General features: G+C 43.9%; 1 protein-coding gene across 11 annotated transcripts in view; it reads left to right on the top strand.

Annotated features, from left to right (window-relative positions):
• The window catches only part of LOC133493201 (zinc finger protein 771-like), a 59,203-nt gene that overhangs the window by 5,022 nt on the left and 40,827 nt on the right, over positions 1–13,354 (top strand). For 8 of the 11 annotated variants that reach the window (XM_061806271.1, XM_061806280.1, XM_061806274.1 and 5 more), the window contains one exon: positions 5,157–5,313. The exons of 2 other annotated variants lie outside the window; for them this stretch is intronic. Coding sequence is in view for 3 of the 9 variants with exons in the window: in XM_061806280.1 (XP_061662264.1) it covers positions 5,157–5,313 (157 nt within the window). In the remaining 6 variants the exon portion in view is untranslated. The remainder of the gene's footprint in view (positions 1–5,156; positions 5,314–13,354) is intronic. One more of the 11 variants, XM_061806275.1, reaches the window with a different exon arrangement.

Here is a 13,354-nt window from a genome sequence, read left to right as displayed (position 1 = left end):
TATTTACCTTGAGGATCCTCGTGGAAAAGTAGAGAAAAAGACAGAAGGAGCTACACTGTGTCTTTGTGGATCTAGAGAAAGCCTATGACAGAGTACCAAGAGAGGAACTGTGGTACTGCATGGGGAAGTCTGGTGTGGCAGAGAAATATGTTAGAATAGCACAGGAGATGTATGAGGACAGCAGAACAGTGGTGTGATGCGTCGTTGGAGTGTCAGAAGAATTTAAGGTAAAGTTGGGACTGCATCAGGGAATCCGCGCTGAGCCCCTTCCTATTTGCGGTAGTATTGGATAGGCTGACAGATGAGGTTAGACTGGATTCCCCTTGGACCACGATGTTCGCAGATGATATTGTGATCTGCAGTGAAAGTGAGCAGGCAGAGGAACATCTAGAAAGATTGAGGTATGCACTGGAAAGGAGAGGAATGAAGATTAGCCGTTGTAAAAGAAATGTGCGTGAATGAGAGGGGCGGAGGAGGAAGAATGACGCTCCAGGGAGAAGAGATAGCGAACCTGGACGACTTCAAATACTTGGGGTCAACAAGACGGAGCAAAGGAGAGTGTGGTACGGAAGTGAAGAAACGGGTTGAAGCGGGGTGGAACAGTTGGTGGAAGGTGTCTTGTTTTCTATCTGACAGAAGATTATTCACCAGGATGAAGGGCAAAATTTATAAAACAGTGGTGTGGCCGGCCGTGATGTACGGATTCAAGACGGTGGCCCAAAAGAAATAACAGGAAGCAGAACTTGAGGTAGCAGAAATGAAAATGCTGAGATTCTCGCTCGGCGTGAGCAGGTGGGATAGGAATAGAAATGAGCTCATTCGAGGGACAGCCAGAGTTGGATGTTTTGGAGACAAGGTGAGAGAGAGGAGACTTCGATGGTTTGGACATGTTCAGAGGCAAGTATATTGGTAGAAGGGAATAGGATGGATCTGCCAGGCAAAAGAGCGAGAGGAAGACCAAAGAAAAGGTTGAAGGATGTTGTGAGGAGGACATGAGGACAGTGGGTGTTAGAGAGGAGGATCCACGAGATGGAAAAAGACGACACGCTGTGGTGACCCCTAGCGGGACAAGCCGAAATAAAAAGTATTTCGGACTACTGTAAATATTTGAAAGCCAAAAAAAAAAAAAACATCAGCACAATTTGAGAGATGAGGCAGCTAAGATAGCAAATAATGCGCTGATCAGAATACAAGACAAATTTTCTCTTTCAGAATTTGTACTATGTCAGATTACGGCAATAAAAGCTTGTATTCCAAGACCACCGCATCAATTTTTTTACAGTCTGTTTTTATCTGGTGAATTCAAATGTGACTTTCTGCACTCATTACCGTGGCAACAACAAGGGTGCATTGTGGCGAAAATGGGGAATGGTGAAAAAATGGGTTGGTAGACACTGTTGCTCGGGACAGGAAAGGACTTCTTCTAAAGCTTGCAAGAGGTATGTACTTTTAAAGCAATACGGCTTGGAAACCATCAAAATGTTACATGGCCAAGCAAGAAAATGCTAGCGATCACGGTTGTCTGTAAACATGCTGCTGTCTGTCGAACACATGACAAAAACAGAGCAGCGAATTCCACCATTTTTGGAGCCAAGGCACAGTTAAAAAATCTTACGGCACACCAACAAACAAAAACTTCCCAAAAAGTAGGTACATTAATTGCTGCATTTACTTCAGACTGTATAGGAGAATACTTAAATTGTTCTGTATGCCACTTTTCATCACTGGCATCAATAGATAAACATAGATACATTGTTTATTGTAAATATATATTTTTGGAGCAATTAAGTACAGAAGTTTATACAGTAAATGAAAAAGTCATGAAAGAGACTCATGTGATCAGATCTGTGATCGGTAATTGTTTTTTTAAACTCTGTTATTGGCCCCAAAGTTCCTGATTGTGAAAAGCCAAATAAATTAGGTTTTGGAGTCAGATGCACTGTGCAAGACTGTGGCGAGGAGAACATGTCTTTTGTAGAGCTGATTGATGATTTCATTTTTTGGATCGGCGAATTATGGCATTAAAAATGATTGGCTGATCAACAAAAAATGCTAAATATGGACCAATTCTGGTCAGAAGACCCAATTAATATAAAGTCTACTAAAAACATGCATGGTAGATTGAATTGAAGACACTATAAATTGCCCATAGGTGTGAATGCGAAATGTTGTTTGATTTGTGCCCTGTGATTGGCTGGCAAGTAAAATGCCTTCCTGTATCGCTAAATTTTGCAACAATTCGGATAGAAATAATCCGCGAAATGTTCGCTGGCATGTTCTGTCCAGTAAGAAAAAGAATAATTGAAGGACCGGAAACCGGAATGCCCCGGAGAAAACCTACGCAGGGACGGGGAGAACATGCAAACAATTCTCTTCACGCACACACGCACACAGACACACACGCACGCACGTGCACCCACACGCACACAAACTCCACAAAAATAAAATCCGAGTCCTCAGAACTGTAAGGCCACGCTTTGAGAGCTAAGCTACCGTGCTACCTGTTCTGGAGGCAGTATTAACTTCCACAAAGTAATCATCATCATTTAATTCTCACTTGGACCCCGGCCTCCCTGTTGGCTAAAACAACCTTTCCCACAATATAAGACAGGGTTCACACGCGGCCCTAAAAGTCCCTTAAAACCCCAAAATTTTCGAAGGTGCATTTAGCGGCTCCTAAAAGTCCTTAAAATCCGCGAAAACCGGTCAAGCCCCTAAAAAGGCCTTAAATTAAAAAAAAAAAATCAAAGGGAGGACCTCCACCGCCAAAAGTTTCCCTAAAAAATAAATTAATCTTTTATTAAAAAAAAAATAGCGATCCGTCTGGCGTCCAAAACGGCCGGAAATTGTCAACGAAAGTCACTGTGTTGACAACGAGTCTCCATCTTGTCGATATTCCATTGTATGTTTCCGTGAGTAGGCATTTCACTTCGTCTTCGTTATGACGTAGCGTAGTTCTTTCATCGATCCAACTTGTATCACGGGGAAGTGCGTTTTTCAAGAAGCTTGGGTTGAAAGTAAGGAGTTTGGGAACTGGGTTCGTCGAGATCCAAAAGATCGGCACATGTTTTACTGCCATCTGTGCAAGCAGAGTTACCAGCTTGAAAAGATGGGCGTCAAAGTGCTGGAGTCGCACCGGAAAAACAGGAGATACGCTGATTTGGCGAAGACTCTCTCATCTTCCGTTGGTATGAATCTTTCTAAAATATCAAGAACAGCTGTAGCAAAAAAACGGTACCATAGTGGTGTTTACATAATTCACCCGCGGGACCTCGAGTTGGGGTGCGGGGTTCCGCACTGACTGTTTTTGTTGTTGCTCTCCCGGAGTGACGAGTTCACAGAGTTCCCCCCGTTATGCGAGTAGTGTTTTGATGTCTGCCATAAAACAAGTTTACTCCCATACTTTGGAGCGTTTCCTCGATGCCATGTTCGATGTTTCTTTGATTTAACTGAATGTTCTTTTGAGTCCAACTTTACTCTAACAGCAAAACTTGAAAAAAGTGGAAATGATGTTGAAAAAATAGCGCAATGTGGAGTACCGGAACCGGAAGAAATGATTGGAAATTTTAACCGATTTCGAAAGTCCGATTACGGTTTCGGTTTCGAAAACCGGTTATAACCAGTTAGGATCCCTAATGCGCACCTACAGTTGTCCAGCCAGAAGTCAGCCTTTTTGAACGTAGTTCAATACACGAAGACGGACTCGTTAAAGGCAGAGATCGTGTGGACTTTAAAAGTGATCTGCAGCCATTACAGTTACAAATGTTGTGAAAATAATTCGAAAGTGTTTGCAGTCATGCTCCCAGACAGTGACATTGCTAAAAACTACCACTGTGGGGAAAGGAAGACTTCGTACCTGGCTACATTTGGCATCGCTGCCCACTTTTCATCTCTGCTGCCTCAAAGCCAAAAAAGCCAGAATAGAGACTGACATATCAACGCTAATTGAGAAGGCTGACAGGCTGTGTGAGGAGGCAGAAGAAAAGAGGAATCTGAGGTTTATCACAGAGGCCAATGCACTCAGAGGCAGAGCAAAGGACAAGAGAGCCACTTTGGCACCTCTGCAGCAACAAATAGAGGAGGCACTGGGTAGGCTCAATGAGCTAGAGTAGGGGTGCTGAGACAGACATCAGTAGAAGACATTTGTGTATATAGTTGCAGTTGTAGTTAGAATCTGTCTTTCTGTAGACTTATGTGAAGACATTGACAAGGGTCATATCAATGAACTACCACAAGGGGCGACAGGTGATCACTGTCACAGGTACTGGAACATTTGATGAACCAAGAACGGTTGATGGCACCATTGGGTGAGTCTTTTTTCCTTACTCTTGATTTCCCAGGATGGCCCTAAATTTTTTGTGTCTGCCCTAAATTTTTTTTCCGTGTCAGCCCTAAATTTTTCGTGTCAGCCCCTAAGAATGCCCCTAAAAAGCCCTTAAATTTTTTGGTCGGACTGAGTATGAACCCTGTAAGACCTACCTTTCACTAATCGGTTCTCCCATTCTTCTTGGCCACAAGTGCTGTCCTCAGTGCAAGTCCTCCACTGGCTTGCCTAAACGCACTCCAAAATCGATAGGATGGATGAATGGTGCGTCCCGTGTGTCGGCCGACTCGCGTTCTTCATCAGATGAGGATAAATCAGAGAAATCAGCGTTGTCTGGTTGTGTAGGAATGTAACCGAGCCTTTGTTTACGCACTTAATGTCCCGCGCGTTGGCGCAGTAGTCAGACTTCTCGTCATTCCCGTCCGAATTACCATTCGAAACTTCTACATTTATAGCCACAGGTTAAGATCTGTATGGAAGTATTCCTCTGTCTTCCTGATCAACTGCTATTTCTTCATCTGATGAGGATAAAGCCAAGAAATCAGCGCTGGCCACAATAGTTTCCCAACGTAAGCGAGTCTTTGTTGCCGCGCCTAATATGTCACACCCGGCATGTACGTCATGCGACTTGCCAAAATGGCGGCGCCCATGAAAATTCGTAATTGCCGATAAAAATCTTCTCAAAAAAACATTAAATGAGTCTGGATTAACATCACATTGTCAAGGTACAGTACATAAGACATGACCTACTGGATACATTGGATCCACACCACCGGCATTTCCCTTTTGAGATGTCTGATTTTCACTTGATTTTCTCATCCTTCTTATGTAGCGCAGAAAGTTTTGTGATCGTCTTGTGAAAATGTGTGCAAGAACGTCAGTAGAGTACAAGGAAGAGGTTTGTGGACCAAAAAGGGAGGAGGAGCCAAAACGTGAACTACAGGACACTGTGTCAAATCTGCAGCCTCGAATTGTGCTACGCAGAGCAGGTTGGTTCACTTGTTGCATGCGTTCTAATCTGAATAAAATTCCAATTGACGGGGCCCACTTGATGCGTTTTACATCACATTATTAACATCCCAACCTGCGACTGACTAGCAACCACTCCATGGTGTTGGCCACTTTTTAGCCGGATGCCCGTAGATGCATTTTTTGCTTCAAGGGTACTAGTGGAAAAGTATAGAGAAGGTCAGAATGAGCAACATTATGTTTTTGGAGATTGAATGCAGCCCAATGGGGGCACAAACCAGTGCAATCTGTAGGCCGGTCCCAAGCCCGGATAAATGCAGAGGGTTGCGTCAGGAAGGGCATCCGGTGTAAAAACTGTGTCAAACAAATATGTGCGTTCATCTAAAGAATTCCATACTGGATCGGTCGTGGCCCGGGTTAACAACGCCCGCCCCCCCCGGCACTGCTAACCTGCAGGGTGTCGGTGGAAATTCAGCGACTGGGTCGAAGACAAAGAAGAGGAGGAAACCGGATCCATCGTCAGAAGAAAAAGAGGAATGCACAGAGCCTACAACTGAGTGGAGGGACTTTTAATGTTGGGACTATGACAGGAAAAGCTCAGGAGCTGGTTGACATGATGATTAGGAGAAAGGTTGATATTCTGTGCGTCCAATAGAGCAGGTGGAAAGGTAGTAAGGCTAGAAGTTTAGGAGCAGGGTTTAAATTATTCTACTACGGAGTAGATGGGAAGAGAAATGGAGTAGGGGTTATTTTAAAGGAAGAGCTGGCTAAGAATGTCTTGGAGGTGAAAAGAGTATCAGATCGAGTGATGAGACTAAAATTTGAAATTGAGGGTGTTATGTATAATGTGGTTAGCGGCTACGCCCCACAGGTAAGATGTGACCTAGAGTTGAAAGAGAAATTCTGGAAGGAACTAGATGAAGTAGTTTTGAGCATCCCAGACAGCGAGAGAGTTGTCATTGGTGCAGATTGTAATGGACATATTGGTAAAGGAAACAGGGGTTATGAAGAAGTGATGGGTAAGTACGGCATCCAGGAAAGCAACATTGAGGGACAGATGGTGATGGCTGTATTGAATACTTATTTCCAGAAGAGGGAGGAACATATAGTGACCTGCAAGAGCGGAGGTAGAAGCACGCAGGTGGATTATATTTTGTGCAGACGTTGTAATCTGAAGGAGGTTACTGACTGTAAAGTAAGTAGGGGAGAGTGTAGCTCGACAGCATAGGATGGTAGTGTGTCGGATGACTCTGGTGGTGGGTAGGAAGATTAAGAAGACAAAGGTAGAGCAGAGAACCATGTGGTGGGAGCTGAGAAAGGAAGAATGTTGTGCGGCCTTTCGGAAAGAGGTAAGACTGGCTCTCAATGGACAGCGGAAGCTCCCGGAAGACTGGACAACGACAGCCAAGGTATTCAGAGAGACAGGCAGGAGAGTACTTGGTGTGTCTTTTGGTAGGAAAGGGGACAAGGAGACTTGGTGGTGGAACCCCAAAATACAGGGAGTCATACAAGGAAAGAGATTAGCGAAGAAGAAGTGGGATACTGAGAGGTCTGAGAGGTGAAAGGAGTACATCGAGATGCGACGTAGGGCAGGGGTAGAGGTGGCAAAGGCTAAACAAGAGGCATATGAAGACATGTACACCAGGTTGGACATGAAAGAGACAGAGGTATAGAGATGGGAAGGATGTGCAGCAGGTAAGGGTGATTAAGGATAGAGATGGAAATGTGTTGACTGGTGCCAGTAGTGTGCTAAATAGATGGAAAGAATACTCTGAGAAGTTGATGAATGAAGAAAATGAGAGAGAAGGAAGAGTTGAAGAGGCAAGAGTGAAGGACCAGGAAGTGGAAATGATTACTAAGGGGGAAGTCAGAAAGGCGCTACAAAGGATGAAAAATGGAAATGTAGTTGGTCCTGATGACATACCAGTAGAGGTATGGAAGCAATTTGGAGAGATGGCTGTGGAGTTTTTGACCAACTTATTCAACAGAATACTACCGGGCGAAAAGATGCCTGAAGAATGGAGGAAAAGTGTTCTAATTCCCATTTTTAAGAACAAAGGGGATGTTCAGAGCTGTGGGAACTATAGAGGAATAAAGTTGATGAGCCACACAATGAAGTTATGGGAAAGAGTAGTGCAGGCTAGACTCAGGACAGAAGTAAGTATCTGCGAACAACAGTATGGTTTTCAGCCTAGAAAGAGTACTACAGATGCATGATTTGCCTTGAGGATGCTAGTGGAAAAGTACAGAGAAGGTCAGAAGGAGCTACATTGTGTCTTTGTGGATCTAGAGAAAGCCTATGACAGAGTACCAAGAGAGGAACTGTGGTACTGCATGTGTAAGTCTGGTGTGGCTGAGAAGTATGTTAAAATAGTACAGGACATGTATGATGGCAGCAGAACAATGGTGAGGTGTGCCTTAGGTGTGACAGAGGAATTTTAGGTGGAGGTGGGACTGCATCAGGGACCAGCTCTGAGCCCCTTCCTCTTTGCAGTGGTAATGGATAGGCTGACAGATGAGGTTAGACTGGAATCCCCTTGGACCATGATGTTCGCAGATGATATTGTGATATGGCAGTGAAAGCAAGGAGCATCCAGAGGAACAATTAGAAAGATGGAGACAAGCACTGGAAAGGAGAGGAATGAAGATTAGCCAAAGTAAAACAGAATATATGTGCGTGAATAAGAAAGTTGGAGAGGGAAGAGCTACAGGGAGAAGAGATAGCGAGGGTGGACGACTTCAAATATTTAGGGTCAACAAACCAGAGCAATGGTGAGTGTGGTAAGGAAGTGAAGAAACGGGTCCAAGCAGGTTGGAACAGCTGGCGAAAGGTGTCTGGTATGTTATGTGACAGAAGAGTCTCTGCTATGATGAAGGGCAAAGTTTATAAGACAGTGGTGAGGCCGGGCATGATGTACGGATTAGAGACGGCGGCACTGAAGAAACAACAGGAAGCAGAACTGGAGGTGGCAGAAATGAAGATGTTGAGGTTCTCGCTCGATGTGAGCAGGTTGAATAGGATCAGAAATGAGCTCATTAGAGGGACAGCCAAAGTTGGATGTTTTGGAGACAAAATTCGAGAGAACAGACTTCGAATGTTTGGACATGTTCAGAGGCGAGAGAGTGAGTATATTGGTAGGATGCTGAGGATGGAGCTGTCAGGCAAAAGAGCAAGAGGAAGACCAAAGAGGTTTATGGATGTGGTGAGGGAAGACATGAGGCCAGTTGGGGTTAGAGAGGAAGATGCAGGAGATAGGCTAAGATGGCAAAAGATGACATGCTGTGGCGACCCCTAACGGGACAAGCCGAAAGGAAAAGATGTTTTTGTAGACTGAGAGAAAGCCTATGACAGAATACCAAGAGATGAATTGTGGTATTGCATGTGTAAATATGGTTTAGCGGAGAAATATGTTAGAAGAGTACAGAACATGTATTACAGCAGGTGAGGTGTCCTGTAAGTGTGACAGAAGAATTTAAGGTGGAGGTGGGAGAGGGATCAGCTCTGAGCCTATTTCTTTTTTCTGTGGTAATGGATAGGCTGACGGATGAGGTTTGACTGGAATCCCATTGAACCATGATGTCTGCAGATGATATCGTGATATTCAGTGAAAGCAGGGAGAAGGTGGAGGAACAATTAGAAAGATGGAGGCATGCACTCGAAAGTAGAGGAACAAAATTAGCTGAACTAAAACAGAATATGTGAATGAATGATGGGGGCGAAGGGGGAAGAGTGAGGCTCCAGGGACAAGAGATATCAAAGGTGGACGACTTCAAATAATTGGGGTCAACAATCCAGAGAAATGGTGAGTGTGGTTAGGAAGTGAAGAAACAGGTCCAAGCAGGTTGAAACAGCTGTCGGTAGGTGTCTGGTGTGTTATGTGACAGAAGAGTTTCTGCTCGGATGAAGGGCAAAGTTTATAAAATAGTGGTGAGGCCGGCCATGATGTACAGATTAGAGATTGTGGCACTGAAGAGACAACAGGAAGCAGAATCGGAGGTGGCAGAAATGAAGAAAGTGAAAGTTCCAAAACTACGGGATACTCACAACACACTATCATTCTCCTGAATAACACCCCAAAAAAAAAAAAAAAAAGCAGCAATCAACTTTCCAGTTTGCGTTATTGTTTCTCAAGTCATCTTTTAATCCAGAAACGTAATGAAAAGCTTTATGAGTGTGTATTGTTGGGTGGAGGCAGACGTGGGTTTTGGTTATTTCAGGTTGATTTTGCTTCACTCGACATTTAGGTTGGGGGTTCGCCTGCCAGATTGGTCCATGGGTTGGTATTGTCTGCAATTATCTTGCGATTGAAATACCAAGGAAAACGCTCTTGTAGGTCACTATATGTTCCTCCCTCTTCTGGAAATAAATGTTCACTACAGCCATCTCCATCCTTTTTGCAAAGTCCACCAATCGCAATTATCTTAAGATTGAAATACCAAGGAAAACTTTTAATTTCGCATCAATAGTGAAGCCGTGATGTATGGATTAGAGATGGTGGCACTGAAGAAGCAACAGAGTGGACATGCAGCTACTATGAAAACTTCAGACCCCTCCATGATTTCAAAATGGGAGAATTTACAATATAGCAGGCTGTTCAAATGCTTATTTTCTTCACTGTTGATGACATTCAAATATTCTCCCCAGACCCATGTCCGACACGTTCAAGTGGTGTTACAGTGGTTGCTGCTTACATGCCCCGTATGTCAAGGCTGAAAATTGTGAGTTTCACCGATCTTCCCTGTTCTTTCTGGCCTTCGTGTTGGCGGAAGGAGAGGTCTGTATGGATCCCAGCATAGTTGAGGCCATTTCACATTGGCCCAGGCTGTATGTCTTTCCTCCACACAAGGTTAGGCATCGCAACCCAATCGGTGATAGAGCAACACTTTTAGAGACCTAACATCAAAAACGACATCACTCACAATCACTGCTCAGGAAAATTTAGAATCTCCAATGAATGCATGTTTTTTTTGAATGTTGGAGGAAACCGGATTGCCCAGAAAAAAACCCACACAGGGACTTGAAGAACAACCAAATTCCATACAGGCAGTGCCAGGATTTGAACCCTGGTCCTCGGAATGGTGAGGTCCTGCACAGCCTTGCCACCATGCCACCTCAAAAAACCTCAGAGATTTAAAATGTTGAGAGAACAAGAATGAGTTGAGTTTCGGCAACACCGTGGACGACTGCTTAGCACATCAACTTAAAAGTGCCAATTTTTCACAATAATTCCTACAGTTAATACACTCCAATACTCTCATCTTTAAACAACAAGACAATATAACGTGTAGATGCTCAGCCTTTTCGTTCTTTATCGAGTTTGTCAAAGGATTGTGCGCATTAGAGCATGCACTTGGAGCCAATCAACGCAATTGGGCAGCAACTCCATGCCAATTAGCCTTTACATGGCAACAATGCATAGACCTTTGATGAACGTGAACTTCCTGGATGGATCTTTTCCCTTTTTCACCGGAAGGTATTCCCTCAAAGAGCAAATATCCCTCTAAAACCATTCACGGAGGTTCCATGGTGTAATGGACCAAAATGCCCCTCCCACACCAGTCATGGGGTTTCCATGGTGTAATTGAGCACTGTGGACTCTGACTTTAGCGATCTGAGTTCAAGTCTTGGTGGAACCGGAAAGTGTTCGTGTCTCAATTGAAAGACTTGATTGTGTCAACGTTAAGACATTCGTTCTTCATGCATAAGACCAAATGTCCTCCCACACCAGTCATGGGGCTTCCAAGATGTAATGGTCAGCATTTTGGACTTTGAATCCAGTTATCTGACTTCAAGACTCAGTGGAAACTGATACTGTTTGTCCTTTCACTTGGAACAATATTCGATTGTTTGAAGTTTACTTTTTTCACAAGGAGTTATTCCCTCATAGATAAGACCAAATGCTCCTCCAGAACCAGTCATGGGGGTTCCATGGAGTAATGGAAAGCACGCAGGAATCTGAATTCAGTGGATTGAGTTCAAGTCCTGGAGGAACATAATAGTGTTTGTCTTACTTGAAACAAGTTTAGATTGTCTACTTTTCTTTACCAGATGGTATTCCCTCATACATTACACCAAATGCTCCTCCCACACCAGTCATTCGAGTTTGATGCTGACCATGACTGCATGGAAGTCCCATGACTGGTGGGGGACAGGCATTTAGTCTTATGCATCAGGGAAGAACGTCTGTAAAAGGAAAGTTGTCACAATGTAGTCTTGTTTCAATTGAGAGACGAACACTTTCCGGTTCAACCGAGACTTGAACTCAGATTGCTGGAGTCAGAGACAAAAGTGAGCACCATTACACCATGGAACCTCCTTGCCTGGTGTGGGAGGGGCATTCGGTCCATTACACAATGGAACTCCTGTGACTGGTTGAGGAGGGTCATTTTGTCTTATCTTTGAGGGAATACCTTTCTGTGGAAAAAAAAAAAGAAAACTTCATGCAATCCAATATAGCTTCAAGTAAGAGAACAAACAGTTTAAGGTTCCACCAAGACCTGAACTCCAATAAGTGGATTCAAAGAACAGAGACCTGACCATTACACCATGGAAGTGTGGGTGTGGGAGGGGAATCTGATCTTATGCATGAGGTCAGGATATGAAAGTGGGATGAGTGGAAGACTGCATTCAACGCACCCACTGGTCCTTCTGAATATTTTATGATGCGTTTTGGACTGACAAATCCTCCTGCAGTGTTTCAGAGCTTTGTCAGTTATGTTTTCCACAATATGCTCAACATTAAGGTCTTTGTGTATATACAGTGAAGAAAACAAGTATTTGAACACCCTGCTATATTTTGCAACTTCTCCCACTTAGGAGAATGGAGGGGTCTGAAATTTTCATCGAAGGTGCATGTCTACTGTGAGAAAGATAATCTAAAAAGAAAATCCAGAAATCACAATGTATGATTTTTTTTTTTTTCTAGCGTTTTATTTGTGCGATACAGCTGCAAACGAGTCTTTGAACACTTGTCTATCAGATAGAATTCTGACCCTCAAAGACCTGTTAGTCCGCCTTTAAAAGTCCACCTCCACTCCATGTATTATCCTGAATCATATGCACCTGTGTGAGGTCATTAGCTGCATAAAGACACCTGTCCACCCCATACAATCAGTAAGACTCAAACCTGTAACATGGCCAAGACCAAAGAGATGTCCAAAGACACCAGAGACAAAATTGCACAACTCCACATGGCTGGAATGGGCTACAGAGAAATTGCCAACTAGGTTGGTGAAAAAAGGTCCACTGTTGAAGCAATCATTAGAAAATGGAAGAAGCCAAACATGACGGTCAATCTCAATCAGAATGGAGCCCCATGCAAGATAGCACCTCGTGGTGTCTCAATGATCCTTTGAAAGGTGAGGAATCAGACCAGGACTACACGACAGGACTTAGTCAATGACCTGAAAAGAGCTGGGACCACCGTTTCCAAGGTGACTGTTGGTAATACACTACGCCCATGGTTTGAAATCATGGATGGCACGGAAGGTTCACCTGCTTAAACCAGCACATGTCAAGGCCCGTTTTAAGTTTGCCATTGACCATTTGGATGATATAGAGGAGTCATGGGAGAAAGTTTTGTGATCGGATGAGATCAAAATTGAACTTTTTGGTCATAATTCCACTAACAATGTTTGGAGGAAGACTAACGATGAGTTCCATCGCAAGAACAATCCCGACTGTGAAGCATGGGGGTGGTAGCATCATGCTTCTGGGGTGTTTTTCTGCACACGGGACAGGAAAACTGCACTGTATTAAGGAGAGGATGACCGCGGCCATGTATTGTGAGATTTGGGGAACAACCTCTTCCCTCAGTCAGAGCATTGAAGTTGCGTCGTGGCTGGGTCTTTCAACATGACAATTCAACAACAACTCAAAGCACACAGCCAGGAAAACCAGGGAGTGGCTCCATAAGAAGCATATCAAGGTTCTGGCGTGGCCTAGCCAGTTTCCAGACCTAAACACAATAGAAAATCTTTGGAAGGAGCTGAAACTTCCTGTTTCTCAGCAACAGCCCAGAATCCTGTCTGATCTAGAGAACATTTGTGTGGAGGAGTGGG

Source organism: Syngnathoides biaculeatus, chromosome 20 (genome assembly GCF_019802595.1).
Source record: "Syngnathoides biaculeatus isolate LvHL_M chromosome 20, ASM1980259v1, whole genome shotgun sequence".
NCBI lineage: Eukaryota > Metazoa > Chordata > Actinopteri > Syngnathiformes > Syngnathidae > Syngnathoides > Syngnathoides biaculeatus.
This window is presented reverse-complemented; position numbering and strand designations above follow the sequence as displayed.